General features: G+C 41.4%; 1 protein-coding gene across 1 annotated transcript in view; it reads right to left on the reverse strand.

The window, feature by feature from the left end:
• Positions 1–603: 603 nt before the first annotated feature.
• SUGT1 (SGT1 assembly cochaperone of MIS12 kinetochore complex) overlaps positions 604–23,936 on the reverse strand; it is a 32,609-nt gene continuing 9,276 nt past the window's right edge. The window contains exons 6-13 of the mRNA XM_035101314.3: positions 22,633–22,686; positions 18,671–18,690; positions 17,593–17,639; positions 16,838–16,934; positions 14,854–14,961; positions 6,674–6,764; positions 1,613–1,800; positions 604–1,143 (exon numbers count right to left, since the gene is read on the reverse strand). Of these exons, the coding sequence (XP_034957205.1) occupies positions 1,042–1,143; positions 1,613–1,800; positions 6,674–6,764; positions 14,854–14,961; positions 16,838–16,934; positions 17,593–17,639; positions 18,671–18,690; positions 22,633–22,686 (707 nt within the window). The 3' untranslated portion in view covers positions 604–1,041. The remainder of the gene's footprint in view (positions 1,144–1,612; positions 1,801–6,673; positions 6,765–14,853; positions 14,962–16,837; positions 16,935–17,592; positions 17,640–18,670; positions 18,691–22,632; positions 22,687–23,936) is intronic.

Here is a 23,936-nt window from a genome sequence, read left to right on the forward strand (position 1 = left end):
TGCTGGAGGAGACTAGAGTGTCCCATGGACTGCAAGAAGACCAAACCTATCCATTCTGAAGGAAATCAGCCCTGAGTGCTCATTGGAAAGACAAAATTGTGAAGCTGAGGCTCCAAGACTTTGGCCACCTCATGAGAAGAGAAGACTCCCTGGAAAAGACCCTGATGCTGGGAAAGATTGAGGGCACAAGGAGAAGGGGACGGCAGAGGACAAGATGGTTGGACAGTGTTCTCGAAGCTACGAACATGAGTCTGACCAAACTGCGGGAGGCAGTGGAAGACAGGAGGGCCTGGGGTGCTCTGGTCCATGGGGTCACGAAGAGTCGGACACAACTAAATGACTAAACAACAAAAATGCCTATAGAGCAATCTCGGCTGTTTTTATTGTAAATCGAATGAGGTACAGTGGTACCTAAGTTTATGAACTTAATTCATTCTGGAAGTCCGTTCTTAAACTGAAACCGTTCTTAAACCGAGGTACCACTGTACTAAGATCCTAATTTTAGCACAGAGGATGCCTATCTATCCACAGGCTACGTAACTTAAGAAATGCTAATTTGCTTTCTGCAACTGTTTTAGTTTGACAAAGAATGAGCCCAAGATATTTTTTGAAAAGTTATATATTTACAGTTTTATTGGTATGCAGAGTTAAACAGCAAACAATCTTAACACTGTAGGAGAAAAGTGTATTTACCCCCAAATCACCAGAGCGAATAAATTATTTAAAGAATTTTTGTGTATTAATAAGGCAATAACCCTAGGTGGCCATTAAAAGTCTTGCTAACTCTCCAAATACATAACCAAGCAATCCAGCAGAAAATGTGTGTTATGATAGGTTCGCATTATCTCCCCAAAAAACCCTTCAAGGACAGAAGCCGTAAGAGACTTCAATTCCTCTAAGACCTGCAGAGAAAGGTCTTCCTAGAGCATATCAAGGAATAATCTTCAAATGAACATTCAATGCTTCAGCTTCAAGGATGCTGTGTCCACACACAATGGTAAATACACAAATATGGGCAGCACAAAGCGGCACATGAATAAGTTAGAATTTTTTCCATTCCATGTCATCTGGAGGATTGACGTCTACTTTCCTTTTACCCACATCAGACCAGTTTGTGCTCAAAACTGTCCCACCAGACTCCATCTGAAACAGGAAAACACACATTTGTCGATTATTGTAAAAAAAAAAAAAGGAATAATCCAAGAATCAAGTAGACTGAGTTCTGCAGGCGAGGAGGAGACCCAGTGGCCCAGTTGCTAAGCAGATTGGTGGTGGTGGGAGGGCTTGGAAGAAGAGACCGTCCCACCCAAACAGGAATGCTTTGATGGTGTTTCCTGCTTGGCAGGGGGTTGGACTGGATGGCCCTTGTGGTCTCTTCCAACTCTATGATTCTATGATTCTATACCTGCAAAAGAATTTCCTATTATTTCATGCTTCTCCAGCTCTCAGAAACAGCCATATCGGCATCACAGGAGGTTGGATCACATGATCCTTGGTGGGGTCCCTTCCAACTCTAAGATTCTATGACAGGCTTCCTTGTCAAACGGTATTGATGTTACATTTGCAATCATAATGAATTAAACACAACTCAGAAAATCTCGTGTTAACTTACAAAAGATTTGTTCATGGCACGTTTCACTTCATCTGTGCCATCAGAGTATATCTGCTGGAACAGTTTATTTAAAGCTGCATCCCCCTCCAACTTTTCATTCTTCTCTTCTTCTTTGATCTCAACTACCAATTTGTCCCAATTCTTTGTATAATGAGAGGATGAAGGATAAAGGTGTGTTGCATCTGAAACTTGAAAATAGAGAGAACAGATTGATCCCAACAATATATCACAGGTGAACAGTGGTGGACTTTCGCATGTACAGACTGAGAAGAAGGCAACAGCTCCAAATAACTGAGTTTACTGAAGCATGTATTCCCTCTGCATTCCTTACTCAAACATGACCATAAAAGCCAGAGTAGGGGCAGGCAATCTTTTCTAATGCAAAGGCTATGGGTCCTTGTGAATTCTCTTCTCAGGAACTACATGCCCGTAATGAGTGGGGCTGAAGCCACACACCTTTCTCCTACACACACATATCCCTTGGTGTTCTCTTTCTGGCACCCCTCCCCCCCCCACAAAATATGCATCTGTTTGGCCTCTCTTCCACACCACAAACACAATCAATCCTCTAATCCACACCTTCCCAGTCTTCCAACAATGGGCTACATAATGCAGAAGAGGGAACAAAAGAGGGCAGCTTTTGTTCCACAGCAGATTCATGCTGGGCTCTACCAAGAGCTCAGCAGTTCACTTACAAATGTCACTCTACACACAAAATCCAGTGAAAAGTTCTCTCCTACTTTTTCATTCTCTACCTGTGCTCCTTCTCTCCCCACCCTATGAACATAAGAGCAGCCTTGTGGATCAGACCCATCAAGGGCAGCATCCTGTTCTCACAGTGGCTAATCAGGTGCCCACGGGAAGGCTGAAAGCAGGTCCTAAGTGCAACATCGCTCTCCTCACCGCTGGTATCCAGAGACATACTGCCTACCAACAGCGGAGGTAAAACTTGGCCATCACAGCTGACAGCCATATCCTCTGTGAATTTGCCTAATTCTCTTTTGAAGCCTTCCAAGTTGGTGGCCATGACTACCTGCTTGTGGAAGCAAATTCCATAGTTTAACTATGTGGTGTGTGAATAAGTCTTTTCTTTTGTTTATCCTGGTTTTTCCAACATTCAGTTTCATTGGATGTCCACAAGTTGCCGTGTTATGAGGGTGAAAAACCTCCTCCCACCCATTTTCTCCATGCCATCCATATTTTAAATATGCTTAGCATGCCTCCTCTTACTTTCCTTTTCTCTAAACCAAAAACCCCAAATGTTGTCATCTTCCCTCAGAGGAACCTTGCCACCTTTCCAATAACTAAAAGGAGCATCCACATAAGAAAAGACAAAAATATATTATGAGGCATCCTGCATTTGCTGGATCTGGGAATGGATAATTTTGAAAAATGGAGACATTTTAGATTTAGAAGCACATGATAACAGATTTGGATGGCATGCATACTTATGGTATGAAAGAATCACATAATAAGAAAATCAATTTTACAGTATGGGAGAAATATAAAGACTTATTAGAACAAAAAACACTGTGGTGGCTCTCCCCATTAGCAGTATCTTTGAAAAAATTGAACATATAGACAGCTGTTAACCGAAGTAGAAAAACAGGTAAAATTAAAAGACTTTGAAGAGATAAGAGAACTGGTAACATACTGGTTACAGTATCATCAATTAAATATTTTAAAGACAGATAAAAAGAAAGGTTTTAGTTATGAGTTATCAAGATTTCAAAAAGATGTTTTAGAAAATAATATAAAATTATTGTCGAAAATGTAAAATTTGCTCATGGAATGGCATACAAAAGGCGAACAGGTCAAATCAGTGATGATACAGTGGGCAAAAGACTTGGGACATAATACAGTGGTACCTCTGGTTAAGAACTTAATTCTTTCTGGAGGTCTGTTCTTAACCTGAAACTGTTCTTAGCCTGAGACACCACTTTCACTAATGGGGCCTCCCACTGCCCCCACGCCTCCAGCACTCGATTTCTGTTCTTATCTTGAAGCAAAGTTCTTAACCAGATGTACTATTTCTGGGTTAGCTGAGTCTGTAACCTGAAGCGTCTGTAACCCAAGGTACCACTGTATACAAATGGCAGACTGGGAGAGACTATGGAAAACAGATTTGAAATTCACGGCATGTTGTTCACAAAGAAAATTACATGAAAATTATGTACCAGTGGTATTTGACTCCTGTTAAGTTAGCAAAAATGTACAGAACGAGCACAAATACTTGCTGGAAATGTAAAGAAAAAGAAGGTACCTTTTATCTTATGTGGTGGATGTGGAAAGTAACGAAAAATTTATGGGAGATACTATATAATGAAATGGAAAAAAATGTTTAAAATAACTTGTTAAAAAACCAGAAGTTCTCCTACTAGGAATTATAGGTACCGAGATACCAAAGGACCAGAAAAGAATGTTTATGTATGCGACAACAGCCACACAGATACTATTATCCTAGAGATGGAAGGAAGAGACAACCCTGACCAGAGAAGAATGGCAAACCATGTTGATGGACTATGCCGAAATGGCAAAACAAACTGGGAAGCTCAGAAACCAAGAAGATGAGAACTTTAAAAAAGAATGGGAAGTTTATAATTTATTTAAAAGACCACCGCAAGCAGGTTAAAACATTAGCAGGATTTTAACCACACTTGTAAAGTAACAGAAAGTATGGACAATTTAGAAGGATAAAAATTTGGATAATATTGATATGCAGTTGTAAATATTATCACTAGGACCCAGGGAAGGGATGGGGGGAAGTCATGAGATTCAGAGTAATCTCAATATTTGGATTTTGAATTGTTTTTTGTTGTATGTTTATAATTTTGAAAATCAAATTTTAAAAAATGCTTTTACAAGGTAAACGTCAATTATGACACATCAAGCAAAGACCATCTCAAGCTCTTCTCTTCTCAAAAAAGAGAAAAGACTACCAGCAGAGAAGCAGCTTACAAGCCAGGAATCAATTCAAGATACCTACATGGGGCTACCCTTGAAGATGGTCAGGAAACTGCAGCTAGTGTACAGACTGTTACTGCTAGAATTTGGGCAGGTGCTCCAATGGGAAGCCACGGGGCACCAGATCTGTTCTGGCTCCAATTAAATGTGTTGATGCTGGCATATAGAGACTTCTGACCTGGACACTTGGTGGTGTGTCTTCCTGTTTCAGCCAGCACAAGCCTTGAGATCCACTTGTGGAGAGGGTGGTTGGTCACAGTGCCACTAGCAAGTACTGCTTGCAATGCTGGACAGGACTGTCTCAGTGACTGTGCCCTGACTTGGGACGTGGGTGGCAATGCTGTTTGTTACTGGCCTTTTATCATCCTAGTCAAAACCAGCCAGTTCTCGGCTTCCAGTTTCCTTAATGGCACACTCCCACAACAACAGGAGATCGTTGGCAAAGCAATAAACGAAGATGATAGAGCGTAATTCCGACATGGATGTGGGGAGACAATGAGTGCAAAAGTACTTTGCCTCTCAGTAACCCTCCAATGCCGCCATTAAGAGCAGCGGTTCTTCTCTTCATTAAGAGATTAATTAGAATTAATGCACAGACGCGTGCTGGCAATAAAGGGACAAAGATTAAGGACTGCCGAACTGAAATAGTGACAAGGTCGTACAGATTTAAATTGGAAAGATGACTTCTTTCGAGCTAAAAGACAGTACAGTCATACCTCATGATATGTCCGCTGCGGGTTACGTCTTTTCAGGTTACCAGAACAGGCGTCACGGGCATGCACAGCACTTCAGGATGCGGCCTTCAGGATGCGCCCCCCCCCCCGAGACTGCTATTTATTTATTTATCTATTTAGTTCTTTACAGCAAGTGAAGAGGAAAGGAGATGAGAGTATAGATATGGAATATAATTCCAAACTAAGGCCCGGGGGCCGGATGCGGCCCAATCGCCTTCTAAATCCGGCCCGCGGAAGGTCCGGGAATCAGCATGTTTTTACATGAGTAGAATGTGTCCTTTTATTTAAAATGCATCTCTGGGTTATTTGTGAGGCATAGGAATTCGTTCATTTCCCCCCAAAAAATATAGTCCGGCCCCCCACAAGGTCTGGGGGACAGTGGACCGGCCCCCTGCTGAAAAAGTTTGCTGACCCCTGGAATATAATGACAAACGGGACTGTGTAAGGAAAATATTAAAGTTTGGACCAATTATAAAAGGGGCTTGGAGCCTCTGCGGAGTTAATTTTTTACCTGCCCCCTTATTGAGGGGAGGAGGGACTGGACTTTGAAGACTTGCCGGGCTTGTGAGGGCTCTGGCAGGACGTTAGGCAACCCCCTGCTTGAAATCAAAAGTATGGAATTTTACAGCTGCAATCAGAAGAGTTGAGAACAAAAAAGAGATCTCTCTCCAGAATAACTCTGAGTCAACAGAGCCGTAAGGCACAGGAGATCAGGAATAACTAATATGAACATAATATTTGATAAATAAAGGAACAATTGATGAAAATTAAAACCTCACACAGGAAGAAGAAAGGAGAACTTCACTTGCGAATTTACAAATTACTGTATGTGTTAATAGGAACTGACATCAACTATTGTAACTGTGGTATAAGGGATTTTATCAAGAGTGGATTGTATATGGTTTGAGCAATAGTCTGGAGGCAGAATTAAAGGGAATCAGTAGACCTTACAAATTTTATAATTGGCTATGTAATTGATTTGTATTTGAATGGGTATTGATAAATTATGGCGTTTATTGGATTTTTGTAATTGAAAATTAATAAAATATTGAACAAAGACCAGCCAGTTCTCCAAGGAGGACCCGTTTTGCCTGTCCTGTCCATTTAAAGTTACATTGTTTGGATCTTAAATTTATCTAGTTTTACTCTGTGTGGCTGGAAATCACTTTGGGACCAATGGTGAAAGGAACTCTAAAAATCTGATAACTAAAATAAAATAATAAATAGGGAAAAATTTGTTGTTTAATAATGGCACCCAAGAACAGACCTATAATCCAGTGATTGTCACAAACAAAAGACTGCAATAAAATGTGTAGATAAGAGCAAAAGTACAATTTGTAGAACTGAACATGAACATACTAACCAGGTGCAAATTGTTTTTGTTTAGGAGAGCCTCCATGGCCTTCCAATTTCTCCCATCGTACAGCTTCTGGTTTCTTCATTTTTATTTCAATCTACAGAACACACAACAAAAACCCAAATTTTAATGCACTAAATTGAGGCCTGTAGTTTTCCTCTGGTGGAATTGTTTTAAAGAAAAATGTTAACTGCCATACCAGTTAAATGTACAATTAAGCTAATTTACATACTAGCTCAATTTGCTTATCATAGTAAATGGTTTATTGTAGATGTGCTGATCCACCTACCCTAGGATCCAGGAGAAAGCAACCACAAGCCCTGGCTGCGTGTTACAGCTGAACCAGGAACTGTGGTTTGCTTTGCTCTAAACAATTATCTAGTAAGCCGAAAAACAAACCTAGACTACAGATTGTGGTCTGCTTGTGCAAAACAAGCCACAAATCCTGGTATGTGTTTGTTCACTTGAAGCTGTGCTCTTTGAACTCGGCCTGTACCGAGTTCTGTACTATAGCTTTGCAGAACAATGAGCAACAAAAAAGCAGCTGTTGCCTGGCAAGAACCACAGTAATTAAGATGATGTGTGAAAATAAGGTTTGGAAAAACAAATCCTAGGAAGTGGGCTTGAGCATCACTTTTATACTTATGGCTGAATCACTTCCTCAGTCTGTTAACCATGGTGGCAACTGGTGACATTTGGACTTGGTGGGGCTGTAGTTTTTTACCTTGCAGTTCTCTTCACAACAGGGCATGTACAAAACTCATTTAGTAAAATGTATCATATGCCACAGCCACATGTTCCAGTGCCACTGTCTCCTTGCTAGAAATAAATTACTTTCCTCACATTTATGGACAGGGAAAGAGTTTAGAATCAGAGAGTTGGAAGAGACCACAAGGGCCATCCAGTCCAACCCCCTGCCAAGCAGGAAACACCATCAAAGCAATCTTGACATATGCCTGTCAAGCCTCTGCTTAAAGACCTCCAAAGAAGGAGACTCCACCACACTCCTTGGCAGCAAATTCCACTGTCAAACAGCTCTTACTGTCAGGAAGTTCTTCCTAAAGTTTAGGTGGAATCCTCTTTCTTGTAGTTTGAATCCATTGCTCCGTGTCTGCTTCTCTGGAGCAGCAGCAAACAACCTTTCTCCCTCTTCTATATGACATCCTTTTATATATTTGAACATGGCTATCATATCACCCCTTAACCTTCTCTTCTCCAGGCTAAACATACCCAGCTCCCTAAGCCGTTCCTCATAAGGCATCGTTTCCAGGCCTTTGACCTATTTGGTTGCCCTCTTCTGGACACGTTCCAGCTTGTCTGTATCCTTCTTGAACTGTGGTGCCCAGAACTGGACACTGTACTCCAGGTGAGGTCTGACCAGAGCAGAATACAGTGGTACTATTACTTCCCTTGATCTAGACGCTATACTCCTATTGATGCAGCCCAGAATTGCATTGGTTTTAGCTGCTGCATCACACTGCTGACTCATGTCAAGTCTGTGGTCTACCAAGACTCCTAGATCCTTTTCACATGTACTGCTCTCAAGCCAGGTGTTACCCATCCTGTATTTGTGCCTTTCATATTTTTTTGCCCAAGTGTAGTACTCTACATTTCTCCCTGTTAAAATTCAAAATGACCTTAACAGAATAGAGAACTGGGCCAAAGCAAACAAGATGAATTTTAACTTGAAGTCCAGCATAAACTTACTCATTTTGGCAGAGTAATCTCAGTTCTATTCAAACCCAGGATAACCCAGGGATCCCTGTAGCCCTAAGAACAACGGCACCTTTGTAAATGCTCACCTAGAGTCAACTTATAGCAAGCTGTTCGAATATCCTGTCATGAATCAAAACTCCTACTTTAAACATTGAACTAAACAGAAATAATTTAAAATAGGCTTCTACTTTTACAAAAATGCTATTTCTTAGGGGAAAATATGTATATGGATGTACATTAACAACAACAACAACAATTGTATATAATAATAATAATTGTATATAATAATTGTATACCACCCTATATCCGCAGACCTCAGAGTGTCACACAACACAAAATCACAATACAAAAACATGTATATTACTATACAAATAGATTTTATCTAGTTCTCCTCTTGTTACACATTTATTTTAGTTTCTGTTTGACCCTAACCCTAAACTAGGGGATTCCAAACTATCAAGTACACACCTAAGGCTAGTGTTTTCCCCAGTTTTAGTCCCAATGGGGGTGGGGTGGGGGTGGAGGTTGTCCAAGAGAAAAATTGAGGCTGTGTCTGCAACTCCCTACTATAGTGCGCTGCTACCAGCTCAATTCCAACAAACTATGATTAAGGAAACCTAACTTGGCTGCAGTGTGATATTTGATTTATTTATTTAAATATTTATAGTAACTCTGATCAAACTTTGGATTCAGTGAATCCACACATAATCCCTTTTGTTGAAACTGCTGGAGTGGTAAGAACAGCAGGGCTGTCGATGGCTACAACGGGAAAACACAATTGTAAGGACAGATCTACTGCAAGCCAAAAGGCGGATCAGCAACACCTTACAGTCCAGGGGACACCCCCAACCCCCCAATTTCACCTCATAAGTTGCACTTACTATTAAACAGATTTAAAATGTTACTTGAAAATTATCCCTATTTCATACTTTTCAATATTTTAAGGTATGTCAACTAAATAGTGCTAACTTACCTTACATTGTTTAAAATACTAAATTAAGCAGACCAAAGAGAGTAATTTTTATATCTTTATGACACTACACACACACACACACACACACACACAGAGAGAGAGAGAGAGAGAGAGAGAGAGAGAGAGAGAGAGAGAGAGAGAGAGAGAGAATAATCCATCAATTGTAGGGAAAGCACCCCCACCCTTGCAGAACCAAAAGGCATTAACTGCTGCCTGCCAAAGGAATAATTCCCCAGCACCAACTTCTGGAGCTGACAGTCTAAGGAGCAAAACCACCACAAAGCAGGGCCTCCCAACATCCCACTCAAGACAACCTATCCAGATACCATGGTCAACAATATTAAAAGCTGCTGAGAAATCCAAAAAAGGTTACGCAACTGTTTAGGCTGCAATCCTAATCCCACTTACCTGGGAGTAAGCCCCACTGAATTCAAAAGGATTTACTTCTGAGTAGACATGGTTAGGACTGCTCTTTCAGTCCTAAACCAAAACTCCTGAAATAGCAGTCTGAACCTTTCTAAACTGCAAGTGCTTATTTAAGGCTGCATTCATTCCTTTTTAAATGTGGAGTAAAAAAGGTAAAGGCAAAGGGACCTCTGACCATTAGGTCCAGTTGTGACCGACTCTGAGGTTGCGGCGCTCATCTCACGTTATTGGCCGAGGGAGCCGGCGTACAGCTTCCCGGTCATGTGGCCAGCATGACAAAGCTGCTTCTGGCAAACCAGAGCAGCACACGGAAATGCCGTATACCTTCCCACTGTAGCGGTTCCTATTTATCTACTTGCATTTTGATGTGCTTCGAACTGCAGGGACCGAGCAACGGGAGCTCACCCCGTCCCAGGGATTCGAACCGCCGACCTTCTAATCTTCTGATCAGCAAGCCCTAGTCTCTGTGGTTAAATCCACTGCGTCCCCTTTAGCAGTAAAAGAGGTATTGAATTCCTATTCCTAGATTAGAATACTCTTGAAATATGCATTAGAGTATAAACTATGTACAATAATAATGGTGGAAAGCTAATGGTTTAAAATGAAGTATTAAGCTAAGCCAATGTATTTATTCATTGCTTCCCAGGCCACTAGTAAAAACTGAACCCAATGAGCCTGAAGCAATATTTTAGCACCCTCTAGTGAAAGTGACAATTCCACATAACTACTAATGAGGTTCCAGAAGAAACCAATAACTGTGAGTTTTAAAGATCTGTCAGCAAGATTTCCAGAACTTCAAAACCAAACTCAGGGAATTGACAAGCAAGATCTAACACAGCTGCATTTGGCAAATTTAGCTATGCTATTTGTGAGACATCTTGGTGCAAATTGAATTAGCTGCATTCATTAGTAATGCACCATGCATTTAAAGTACGTCTCGTGTATTTTTTCCATGACCTGTGCTATGCCAAGTCTTCACATTTCTACCCTAAACAACAATCACAGTAAGCAGACTAGGGTGTTTGCCAAACCGAGGCATCCCCAAACTTCGGCCCTCCAGATGTTTTGGCCTACAACTCCCATGATCCCTAGCTAACAGGACAAGTGGTCAGAGAAGATGGGAATTGTAGTCCAAAACATCTGGAGGGCCGAAGTTTGGGGGTGCCTTGCCAAACCCTTTATCAAAGCACAGTAGAGCCCCTACTGCATTGTAAATGAATCCTATTCTTCTCTTCCCCCTCCCACATGCACATGAGCGCATGGTAATCCGACATCTCACACATAAATGAAAACTGTGTTTACTGAAACCCTTGGAGCCACCCCACATTTAGCGGGTGACAGCATCCCCATCACTCCCATCAAGCAAACAGAGCACTTAAAAGCTCCTTTTGCACCAGGTAACCCAAGCAGATCCGGCTCAAAAAGAGTTTAAAGCTCTCTGCCTTGTGGGGGCCGGGGGTGGGGGGAGTAATGGAGTACCATGAAGACCAGAAAACTGAAGCTCAACTCCAACAAGACCCAGGTTGCACAAGTCACATCATTCCTAGTGTCAGAGAGCTGGTGTTCAAGCAGTTCTGGGTGGAGTTGCATTCCCCATTTGCAGTTTGCAAGAGTTCCTTAATCCAGCTCTGTCAGCGGCAGCACAATTGTTTCAGTGGCACAGAAATACGATGGGCAGCAAATTCAACTCTGATGGATCAACTGCACAGCTGAGTTTCCTGTCAAGCTGATGGGCTGGAACCCTGAATAGGATTGTTCCTGCTAGGAGCTAGGAGCTGTCAGACTTACTTCTCACTTTTGCCTTATTACACAGCCCTAGAACTCAAGCTAGTATTGGCATGCATCATTTTAAGTCAGATATTATTTCACAAAATATGTCTGAAAAGTTTGTGAATGTAATCATGTTTATTTATAATATCACTATTTGTAACTTAATAATTCAAAATAGCACGAATGGTGTTTTTTATATGAATGTAAGGTCTATGTAAGATTACCAAAGAAAAATGGTTATTCAGGGCTATCTTAAATAGACAGGACTTAAAATAACAGATTTTAAAATAAATGTCACATTTTAGGACTGTTGTGCCCATTTGCTTAGAGGCACTCTTATTAGACCAAAGACAAGAAAAGGCTTTATAATCTGAATGCAGTGAACATGCTAGTTTAAGGCTATGTAATTCAATGAATATTTGCAAGAAAGATTGTGCTTAATAAGAAAAACGCAAGAACTTTGGGCTGAGGTCCCCTGCATGAAGTTTTGGCCAGCGCCCTTTGAGCTACTAGGTTGGCCTTCTAATTAGACAGAGCAACTATCTATTTCCCTGCAGAACATGTGTGAATAGGTTGTATGATTGAGAGCTCTTGAATAAGTGAAATAAACCATTCTTTGAAAAATAGTACCAATGGCTTAACCTCTGTGCCTTCTTCCAATTCTAGGTTGCGTTCATGACTTTATCTGGGATCCACAAGGCAGCCACCAATTTATACCTGCAAGATCTGAATAATGAAACATCGTTTCTTTTTCTTGTTATTAAGCAGTCAACTAATCTTAGAGAAATCTGTCATAAAAAAGGATTCAGTAACTCATTGTGTTGGAGACTTTGAATCTCACCCTTCTGCCCTAAAAAAAGAATACACTCTCCCCTGCTGATATCTGAACTAATCAGTTGATTAGCTCAGATATCAGCAGGGGAGAGTGTATTCTACAATAACCGCATATTTAGCACAGAAATTGACCCACCATTCTGAATCTCCAAGTTTTAGCTGAAAACAAATTGATTTCTATTAAAGCAGCACCATCCTATGCATATTTACTCAAAAGTAAGCTATGCTGTGTTCAGTGGAGGTACTGCTAGGTAAGCATACTTAGGGCTGCAGCCTAAGTCATTTGCAGAAGCATGACACAAACTACTTCACTACTTCAGTGTGATGCAGCAGCTCAAAAAGCCAATGCAATTCTGGGCTGCATCAATAGGAGTATAGCATCTAGATCAAGGGAAGTAATAGTACCACTGTATTCTGCTCTGGTCAGACCTCACCTGGAGTACTGTGTCCAGTTCTGGGCACCACAGTTCAAGAAGGACACTGACAAGCTGGAACGTGTCCAGAGGAGGGCAACCAAAATGGTCAAAGGCCTGGAAACAATGCCTTATGAGGAACGGCTTAGGGAGCTGGGTAAGTTAAGAGAAGGTTAAGGGGTGATATGATAGCCATGTTCAAATATATTAAAGGATGTCATACAGAGGAGGGAGAAAGGTTGTTTTCTGCTGCTCCAGAGAAGCGGACACGGAGCAATGGATTCAAACTACAAGAAAGAGGATTCCACCTAAACATGAGGAATAACTTCCTGACAGTAAGAGCTGTTCGACGGTGGAATTTGCTCCCAAGGAGTGTGGTGGAGTCTCCTTCTTTGGAGGTCTTTAAGTGGAGGCTTGACAGCCATCTGTCAGGAATGCTTTGATGGCGTTTCCTGCTTGGCAGGGGGTTGGACTGGATGGCCCTTGTGACCTCTTCCAACTCTCTGATTCTAAGCTCTTTCCCTGTCCATAAATGTGAAGAAAATATTTTATTTCTAGCAAGGAGACAGTGGCACTGGCACATGTGGCTGTGGCATATGATACATTTTTCTAAATGAGTTCTGTACATGCCCTGTTGTGAAGAGAACTGCAAGGTAAAAGGGTTTGTTTTTAATTAGGTAGCATGAGGCTTTATATGCAATGTTTAATTTTTTTGGTAAATGAATTCCATTAATCCATCCACAAAGTCATGCTCTTCCAGAGGTTTCTGTAATATTATTTGGGGTGGATTTTCTAACAAGATATTATCACAGATGCTTGTTTTTGCAGTTCTCAAAAGTGTGAATTTGTGTCTTCACAGGAAAATGTTATAAAATAAACATACAGCGTTGAGGAAGAAACCTTAATCCATTGTTCCTTTGCAAATTCATACACACAGAATCAACCCCTTACCTCTTAAATGCTAAGTTATAAGAGGTTCAGTGAATAGATTGTTTTGAGTGGAATAGATCTGCACAAGTAGCTAAGTGGGAAGCAGTAAAAATGAAAGTGCAACCTTGTGAGATGACTACAGTACTCCACCAGGAGTATTTGGATCTTTGTGTAATAATTGTGCAAGTCAGTTGCATGTCTGTGCAACTCAGACTTGAGGCAAATGCCAAAGGCACTTCAGGGCTGGCCACCTCTTCCCAAGCCCACTGGGTTCCAACAACTGCACTGACACTTAGCTGTACAGAAGAGGCACCTGAATGTAGAAGCAAATCCAAAGGGTTTGTGGTGGAGGAAACAGGAACTGGGATCTGTAAGTCCTTGGCGAGACCTTGAGGTGCTTGCCAGTCAACTCATAAGAGTTCACACTAGTTCCAGGCCCTTCTTCCCAGGGCTGGCCTGACATTGTCCAAACAAGAAAGTCTCTAACCACACCAGTTAACAAATATGGATACATATGCTATAACGTTGTTGTTTTGGTTAAATAAATTGTTTAAATTGTTATTAAGGAAATGATTATTTATTTATTTTTCTCCTTCCAATCAAGTACAGCAGAAAAGTTGTCCAAATATAAACAGTTTACTTATTAAACCTCACAATAATTTCATAATTATCGGTCTACTTATTTCTAATAGTATAAATGAATCAGCATTTTTTTATATAACTGTAAAAACTACTCTGAAAAGTTATTATTCCCCCCCAAAATTGAAACTTTCATCTGGTTGTAAATATTAAGATTATACAGTGGTACCTCGGTTTAAGTACACAATTGGTTCCGGAAGTCTGTACTTAACCTGAAGCGAACTTTCCCATTGAAAGTAATGGAAAGTGGATTAATCTGTTCCAGACAGGTCCGCGGAGTACCTAAACTGAAAGTACTCAAACCGAGGCGTACTTAAACCGAGGTATGACTGTACCAGCAAGAATGAGTCTTTCTGTTAAAAATATCATTTAAATCAAGTATTACTGATTAGTGATTTAAATAGTCATTTAAATTGATTTGCTTTAAATCAAATCCACCCTGGCGACAAGTATCTAACAAAATAATTTGTTCTTTAAAAGATTACCTTGGTTGAAAGAACTTTGAATGTACTTTGTTCTGGAACTATGGAATGAAGAAAATGAAGCTTTAAGTTGTAGTCTTCCTCTGATGAAAGCCTCACGAATACATCTAGCTGTGAAAAATACGAAACATAATCAGTAGTAAACACAAGGAAAAGGCCTCCTAGTGTTTACATCATTTCCCAGGAAACTGAAGGCAAAGACCGTTCATTGGGAACACCTAATCTGTGTTGAGTATAAGAGAGGAATTTAAAACAGCAATTTATATTGAATTATTCAACAAATAATTTAAAGTGTGCTAGAACATAAACAGAAGATTAATGTTCTTAGTCATCAAGTAGGTATTCAGAAAGCCTGTTATGTCATTTTGATATGCATTCTTTAGGTAAAGAATTGCATTAACTGTAGAAAGTTACCAAAAGCCATAAATAATTCAATGGACAAAAGACACACAGCTTCTTCTCTTGCATTATACTTCACACATTTCCATACCCAGCAAGATGTGTGAATATAATTTTTGATTCTATTGTCTAAAATATGTAAATGATAAAACAAGAATACTTGCAATATAATTAAGCAAACCTGGAGTCCCAATAATTAAAGTTAGGATTTAGTGAACAGCACAACAGAACAATACGGAGAATATACCATATTCTTCGCTCCATGAGATAAGACACACCCGACCATAAGACGCACCTAGTTTTTAGAGCAGGAAAACGGGTGTGTGTGTGTGTTTTCCTGAGTGTGGGGCAACGGCGAACAGCCTACCCACCGCTCCCAAATGCTCTGTGCGGCTCTCACTTTTCAGCGAGCCAGGAGGAGGGGCGGGCGGGGCTCCCATCCATCCCTCCTCCTGGCTCGCTGAAAAGCAAGCAGAGCAGGCGGGAGCCGCGCACAGCCTGTAAGCGGCAGAGGTGGCAGAGGGACGAGTGCCGCCTCCTCCTCTCGCTGGGGCAGGCAGAGGAGCCACTGTTGGGGGAGGCGCTGCACCTCTCCCAACAGTGGCTACTCTGGCTGCTCGTGTGAGCGGGAGGGACGAGCGGTGAGAAGAATAATAATTTATTATTTATACCCCGCCCATCTGGCTGGGTTTCCCCAGCCACTCTGGGCGGCTTCCAACAGAAGTATTAAAACACAGTAATTTATTAAACATTAAAAGCTTCCCTAAAGCTCCTTTCTTGCCGCAGGCAGGCCGAGGAACCACTGTTGGGAGAGGCGCTGCACTCTGCCTCCCCCAACGGCAGCTACACTCTGCCACCCCCGGCATGGGCAGGCTTGCTAGGCGCTGTTGGGGGAGGCAGAGTGCAGTGCCTCCTCCAACGGCAGCTCCTCAGCCTGCTGAGCGGCTGCTGCCTCTCGCATAAGAGCCATCTGGCAGGAGCGGAGTGCGCTGGCAGCGGCTTCGGAGCTGGGGCTGCTCTTTCCTCCCCCCCCCCCCGCCACCCGCCGCTCGCAAAAGCGGCTACGGAGGAGGAAGAGCTGCTCGTTCCTCTTCCCCCCGCAGCTGCCAGCGCGCTCTGCTTTTGCAAGGCTTCGGAGGAGGAAGAGCAGCCCGGGGCTGCTCATTCCTCTCCCCTCCTGCTCGCAAAAGCGGAGTGTGCTGGCCATGGCAGCGGAGGAGATGCTTGACAGGCAGCCGGCTCCTGCCTGCCCCTCCTTCCCAGCTCCCTGTAAATGCTTGTGCTCCACTTGCTTTACAGGGAGCCTTCGCACCATAAGACGCACTGACTTTCCCCCTTCCTTTTCAGGAGGGAAAAAGTGTGTCTTATGGAGCGAAAAATACGGTAAATATCAGATAATACCTGCACCAACATTTCCCAAAGCATCACTTTTTCCCATCCAAGCATAAAGCTGCTGATTTTATCTTGGGCTGCAATAAGCACACACTCTCTTGGAAGTTACACTGAACTCAAAGAAATGTCTTTGAAAAGAACTACATTTATAACCTAAGGGTGCCTGATTTCAGTTTGAATTTTACGCATATCTTACCTCTTTTTCTGAAAACTGTATGTTTACATCATCCTTCTTTGCGTTTTTGATCATAATAGTTACAATTACGTGAGATTCTGTTTGGTACCAGTCATGCCTTTAAAAAAAAAAGCAGCATTTTAGTTTATGTGAATATCATACCTGTTAAGTTTTCCCTTTTCTCGCGAGGAAGCCTATTCAGCATAAGGGAAAATCCCTTTAAAAAAGGGATAACTTGGCAGCTATGGAATATTCCACTGTTGTATCCTGATTGCTTCCCAAGACTTTCCCAACTCCCTCCCTCTGAACAAGGGCCCATGTGAACTATGTTAAACATGATTGCCAATGATGATCCTTGGGAGAAAATGGATCATCCAGGAATTGAGCATGGATCTAAAACAATGGTTCAAGCCTTTTGGAGTGGAATTGCATGCTCATTTTCAAGAGTGGAGAATTGACCAGACGGCTTACAAGCAACATTCAATTATGTATTTTAAGAACACAACACACAATGTGACAAATTAAAAAACACATCAGGATGCTACTCATAGGGTAACTGATGGTAGATCATTCTGGGGGGCAGGGTAGAAGAGTTCAGCTGGAGCCTGCTCCTGCCTCGCTCCCTCTCATGGAACCCTTTCCACAGGACACCTGGAGTGGTTTGGTTGAGGAAAGTCCCACTGGTTTTGGCTGTCTTTTGAGGCCTTTCTTAGGAAAATTATTCTATAAACACTAAGTGCTGTTATAGAGAATGTTAAAAAAGAACTCCATCTTACTTGATCTTAGGTGCTTTTGACTGATGTTGCAAAATCCGATTGTCATCCTTTACAATGAAAAGATATTGATAAATTAGAATAATCTAGCAGTTTTAAAGCCAAGCATCATAATATTTTCACATTACAAAAGAGTGCTTTTTAGCAGCTATCTGTGGTCTCTTGTGCATAAAATGGACTTCAATACGAGAACCACATGAAAACACATGCAAAAAGAAAGTTTAGGCACATTTTATACATATATGTCATATTTCCCCAACTCCTGTACCCACAAAACCAGTGGGTGGGTGTATGACTAGAAAAACACGCACCTACATATACTTTTACAAATAATAAATCATTTTCTGATTACTCAAGAGGACTCAAAATTATAAGGACACAGAACCATGAGATTAAAACCATATTGTAGTTAAAAGCACTTCAGAACTATAAATATAAGCAGAAGAAAAACACAGCAGCCAGAATGTGCAAGATTTTTAAACAGAAAGCTATTGAACACAAGGTGTTGGCAAGGACAGCATAGGGAAATGTTTAAATGAGGAATCTCGGGGTGGAACATGGTGTGCTGTGTTAGCTTATGTGGTCAAGAAAGGCGAGGCAAGAAACAGTGTGAGAGGTTATGATCAAGGAGCAGACAAAGATCAAGGGAGACAGCTGGAAAGAACTGAATGGAGATAGAAACCATCCAAGGCCATGGTCACAAGAGATACAAGCTAAGAGAAGAAGAGAAAGACCTAGCAGAGAGGAACTAACTCAAAAGTTAACTGGAGAGAAGCAAGAAAGGCCTGGTCCTAGACATGTGTGAACCTCTGTAAGCATTGTATATTCTTCTGTGTGTTTCTTGTTCTTCACTTTTAAAATTCTGATAAATTACATTTAAAAATTATCTAGATTTTCTGATCTATTAGCGCTTGGTTCAGAGGGTGGGAAGACTAGTGGACGCCGAGAAGTAGGAATCCTGTTGGAAAGTGTTTGGGTCACATTATAAAATGCCTCATCAACATCCTTACAAAGGTTGTCATACAACTTGGAGAAGTGTTATGCTCTAGAAACCAAGTATACGAATTAGGGAGAACCTTACCACTTCATTCTGCAATCCAGCTGCAAGGGGAAAAAATCATTTATTTGAAAACATGTTTCTTAAAATGTTTATCAATTAGCGACAAAGAAAGCATGCTGATATCAAAGCTATTTAGTAGTTTTTGCTCCAGTTTATTTTACAGATTGAGCCAGTTTAACACAAGAAACATTTAGATTGCAAACCTTAACTAGGGAGTGAGTGGGAATTACTTCCAAGGAAACATGAATAAGCTTCCATACCAAGTGTGAAAAGTTTCTGGCAACAGTAATGTACCATTCAAGTACGGTAGCAGCAGCAACATCCACATAGAGATCTAAGGCAGTTGTGGTGGGCTTCCAAGCTGTAGGCCTACCTAGACCCACCAGACTCTGAAATTGGCATGGGAGGCTGTTTCAAGCAAACTATGCCACCTGCCACTTACCTGACATCAATTGGCTGAGGTTTTTGGATCTCTGTACTGGGGTGGGGGCATATATAAAATCTGCAAGAACTTTAGAACATTAGACTGTTTTGTTAAACAGCCTATATAAACAAATCCTTTCCAATCTGTTGGTTCCTTCAAAAACCTTATACTGTATAACTAGATGCTGGAAACGAACTTCAGCACCATGTTAAAAAATGGCTTATTAAAACACTGGCAATTGATAAAAATAACAAATTTTGTATGGAGAATAAATTCCTCCTCTCCTTTGGTCTTGTTATTTGAAAAGTTGAGATCTTTTATGATTTAGAATCAACCATATTATTACTTTCTCTTATTAGACATTTTTTTGTGTGGAATCTAATTTGTAACTTCATTTCTTTTTCAAAAGAAGAAAAAGACCAATAAACTTTATTGTTGGTAAACTTTCATTTTTGTTTTGTATTTATGTAAAAGGTAAATTAGATCATTAGATCGTCATGACCGACTCTGGGGTTGTGGCGCTCATCTCGCTTTATTGGCCGAGGGGGCCGGCGTACAGCTTCCAGGTCATGTGGCCAGCATGACAAAGCCGCTTCTGGCAAACCAGAGCAGCACACAGAAACGCCGTTTACCTTCCCGCCAGAGCGGTACCTATTTATCTACTTGCACTTTGACGTGCTTTCGAACTGCTAGGTTTGCAGGAGCTGGACCAAGCAACGGGAGCTCACCCCGTCACAGGGATTTGAACCGCCGACCTTCTGATCGGCAAGCCCTAGGCTCTGTGGTTTAAACCACAGCGCCACCCATGTACTTAAGCCTAAATTGGTTTCTATGATTGCTAAATTGTTGATTTTTGTTATTTTGATTTTACTGACAAGTACTATACTTTGTATATTTCTATTTCCAGTGTTCTGTATTTTCATGTTTTGAATGTTTGCTGTAAGACACTTTGGGCACAGCTCATTGTGGAAAGGCGGCATGTAAGTCCAATCATTCAATCAATCAATCAATCGAAAGAAAACAGATAAACGTGGAGTGAACTACTCATACCACACATTCCCACTATTATTTATAAATTTATTCAAAATGCAAATAAGAAATCAGAATAAAAAACTACCGTACTCATCTAAACACTGGCACTGTAGTACGATATAACATCGATTTATCCTTTGCTTGGCTCAGTCAGTAAAATCTCTATGTGTTGCACCCCAAACTGTAGAAAAGCAGAAAGCATGCAGGGAAGTGGATGGCGCTGTGGCCTTTAGGGCTTGCTAAAGCCTTTAGGGCTTGCTGATTGGAAGGTCAGCGATTCGAATCCCCGCAACGGGGTGAGCTCCCTTTGCTCCATCCCAGCTCCTGCTAACCTAGCAGTTTGAAAGCATACCAGTGCAAGCAGATAAATAGGTGTGGCAGGAAGGTAAAAACCGATACTGTGCGCTCTGGCTTCCGTCATGGTGTTCCGTTGCGCCAGAAGCGGTTTACTCGTGCTGGCCACATGACCCGGAAAGCTGTCTGTGGACAAACGCTGGCTCCCTCAGCCTGAAAGTGAGATGAGCGCCGCACCCCATTGTTGCCTTTGACAGGACTTAACCGTCCAGGGGTCCTTTACCTTTATTGTTAGTCTTTATGTCTTCCTCCAGCTCTGTCATTCCTTTTATCGTATTGGCCTACCATAAAGGGCTACAGTAAAGATTAATGAGCTGATGTGAGGTTTTTGAACCTATGAAATGTGTTACAGAAGTTCAAATGGTTGCAGTTAACTCGCAAATTCCATTCTGAATCACTATTTCACTTCTGTGTCTACTACATGGTTTAAAATAATTGGCCAAATAAAAGAGAACAACATTAGGCACTTCTAGCACTCTTTAAACGTGTGTGTGTGTGGCTGCATTTTTGTCTGTAGAATGGCTGTATTTTGAACTGAAGTTCCTTGTAGGAATCATACAATTTTTTGAAGAGCAGGTTTTGTCTGTCAAGTAAGTAGAAAATGACTGCTATTTTGACTCTTACTTGGCTACCTTGCTTCACTTTCTACCCCCAGGAGTTTGAGAAGGGTTTTATTTCTCAAAGAGGAAAATAGGATCTCCATATTCTCATTGGGATGTGCAGAAGCAGTCAATTCAAAGTTCTATATCAGGCAGGCCCAACAGGTAGATCGTGATCTACCGGAAGATTACTGGACGTCTGTGGTAGATCACTGGCTCCCCCCAAAGAAGCTCAACAACTTTGGCTCCCCTAAAAATGCTCAACATTTTAGCCCTTCACACACACACACACACACACACACACACACACACACACACACACCAAAAAACAGGGCTTTCCTCCCGCCTCAGAAAAGCTCAACAACTCTGACCGGAACCCCTAAAAAATGGGCCTTCCCCCTTCCTAAAAAAATCTCAACAACTTTGACCTGAACCCCTAAAAACGGGGCTTTCCTCCTCCCTCAAAAAAGTTTACAACTTTCACCTGGACCCCCCAAAAGGGGGGTCACTGCCAGTTTTTAACTCTGTGAGTAGATTGCGGTCTCTTCGGAGTTGGCCACCCCTGTTATATATCTTTCATATTTCCCATCAGATTTAAACTAAGCTTTGAAATGCATACAAGATCTATGTGTGCTCCATCCCTAGCTTCTTAAAACAGAACACCCCCTAATTACTGCATTTAGGTATAGGTTTCTTTATTCGCCATTCAAAATACAAGGGAAGAATAATAAAATCAAAGCAAATATTCTGTAATTGCAGTGTCTATGACAGAAATCTGTACATTTAAGAAGTAGCCCAAAAGCCATTTAATAAAATACCATACGTTTATAGAAGAAATTCTGGCAACTGTAATTCTTGAACCTTGGAGCACCACTTCCAGTTTGTAATTTTTTACAAAATAATATTTTTAGACTTCTCTGACCAGCAGCAACTCTGTTATTCTTTAGGCATCAGGCAAAGTGCCCACTGTTCTTTCAGACTTTTAGTTGTGTGCAAGATATTTTAATGGACTAACATCACTGGTTTATACATGTTTAGAAGCTGATCTGCTCTCTTTGCTTTTTGATTTCATTGTATTGCATTTTGTTGTGCTATATTATTGTAAGCTACCTTGAGACCATTCTATGGCACAAGGTTCAAAATAAATTCAGTCTATAATTGCAATGTCTCTCTCCCACACATTTTCTGAAAGTCACACCTTTTGGTATACAAACCACTTGCATGTTGCCACCCTAATCATAAATATGAATATATTTATGTATTTGTAAGTTCTTTGGAAAAACAAGTGTTGCACTAGGTAGATCTCGTAACCCACTGGGCAGGTTCTACAACTGGGTTTGCTGATGGTTGTTCCCCAATAAATCCTCTTCACAGGGAAAGTTGTGCAGTGATAAATCCTGATCCTACTTGGGATATGTCACACAGATTTTGGGGCAGGCAGGGTCAAAAGCATTAGAAATTCAGTGAAGAGTATATAGCAGGGTATAGATGAAAACACGAAAAAGGTTCCATTGGGATGGCACATCTGAGGTTTCCCATCCCATAAGAATGCATATAAGTAAAGCATTGCTTACCAATGAAGGCTTCCTCACATCTTTGAATCCAAATAGTAAAAGCTGTGTCAGCACCTAGCAGATGAAACACACATTAGTCTACTGCAGTATGACATCTACTATAAAATTTGATATGCTTTTATGCTGTGGTGACAGGCTCTTGCTAGAATCTGAGATTCCCAGCCTTTCTAGCTTTTACTGAAGAAGACAAAGGGAGCAAACGTATAGCAATATCTGCCAGGAGGAGCAGAGCTAGCATCTAGCAGAAATCCAGCTGTGCTGGGAAGGTTCCCAGGGCAGCTGGGCTCAGTGGATCTTAAGTCCTGAAAAAAGGGTGTTCTAGGAATGGGGCAGGCTTGAGCTGGATCCTATGTCCACTGAGCTCAGTCAAGCGGCCTGGCAAACTGCCATAAGTTCAGCTGGCAAAAAGGGTGATGTAACTCAAAAGGCTTTTTTTTTTCTGCCATGCTTAGGCTGTAATTTCTTGAACAGAGTCTGGATCTGATGCACCTTATGCTGGTTTAACATATGCCATACCTGCTTTACACTGGCTTCCTGTGTTGCCCCTTAAGTGGCAAAAAGTGTGGCTCCCAGTCACACGCAAGTAACCTACCCGTGACAATATCAACCTATCAGCAGTTAACTGTAAGATATTGCATTCAAGTTTGGATTACTCTACGATTCTATGATCATGGAGGGTATGCAAACTGGATGCCATCTACACTCTAGCAAACTATGTTTGGTTCATTTTAATTAGTGTTAGTGAAAACAAGCCAACTTTAAAACATAGTTTATAAAGGTGGCTTGTTTTAATTAACGTCAATTAAGATTAAGCTTCTGAGCTCCTCTTCACAGTTACAGGGGTGGGGGGAGAGAATAGCATGAACCAAGGATCACCTAGGTTTGTTATTGGGATGCCTAACTACAGTGTGATTCACTGTAATCATAGACTCATAGAATCATAGAGTTGGAAGAGACCACAAGGGCCATCCAGTCCAACCCCCTCCCAAGCAGGAAACACCATCAAAGCATTCTTGACATATGCCTGTCAAGCCTCTGCTTAAAGACCTCCAGAGAAAGAGACTCTACCACACTCCTTGGTAGCAAATTCCACTGCCGAACAGCTCTTACTGTCAGGAAGTTCTTCCTAATGTTTAGGTGGAATCTTCTTTCTTGAAGTTTGAATCCACTGCTCCGTGTCCGCTTCTCTGGAGCAGCAGAAAACAATCTTTCTCCCTCCTCCATATGACATCCTTTCATATATTTGAGCATGGCTATCATATCACCCCTTAACCTTCTCTTCTCCAGGCTAAACATACCCAGCT

Source organism: Zootoca vivipara, chromosome 8 (assembly GCF_965207765.1).
Source record: "Zootoca vivipara chromosome 8, rZooViv2.hap1.1, whole genome shotgun sequence".
NCBI classification, from domain to species: domain Eukaryota; kingdom Metazoa; phylum Chordata; class Lepidosauria; order Squamata; family Lacertidae; genus Zootoca; species Zootoca vivipara.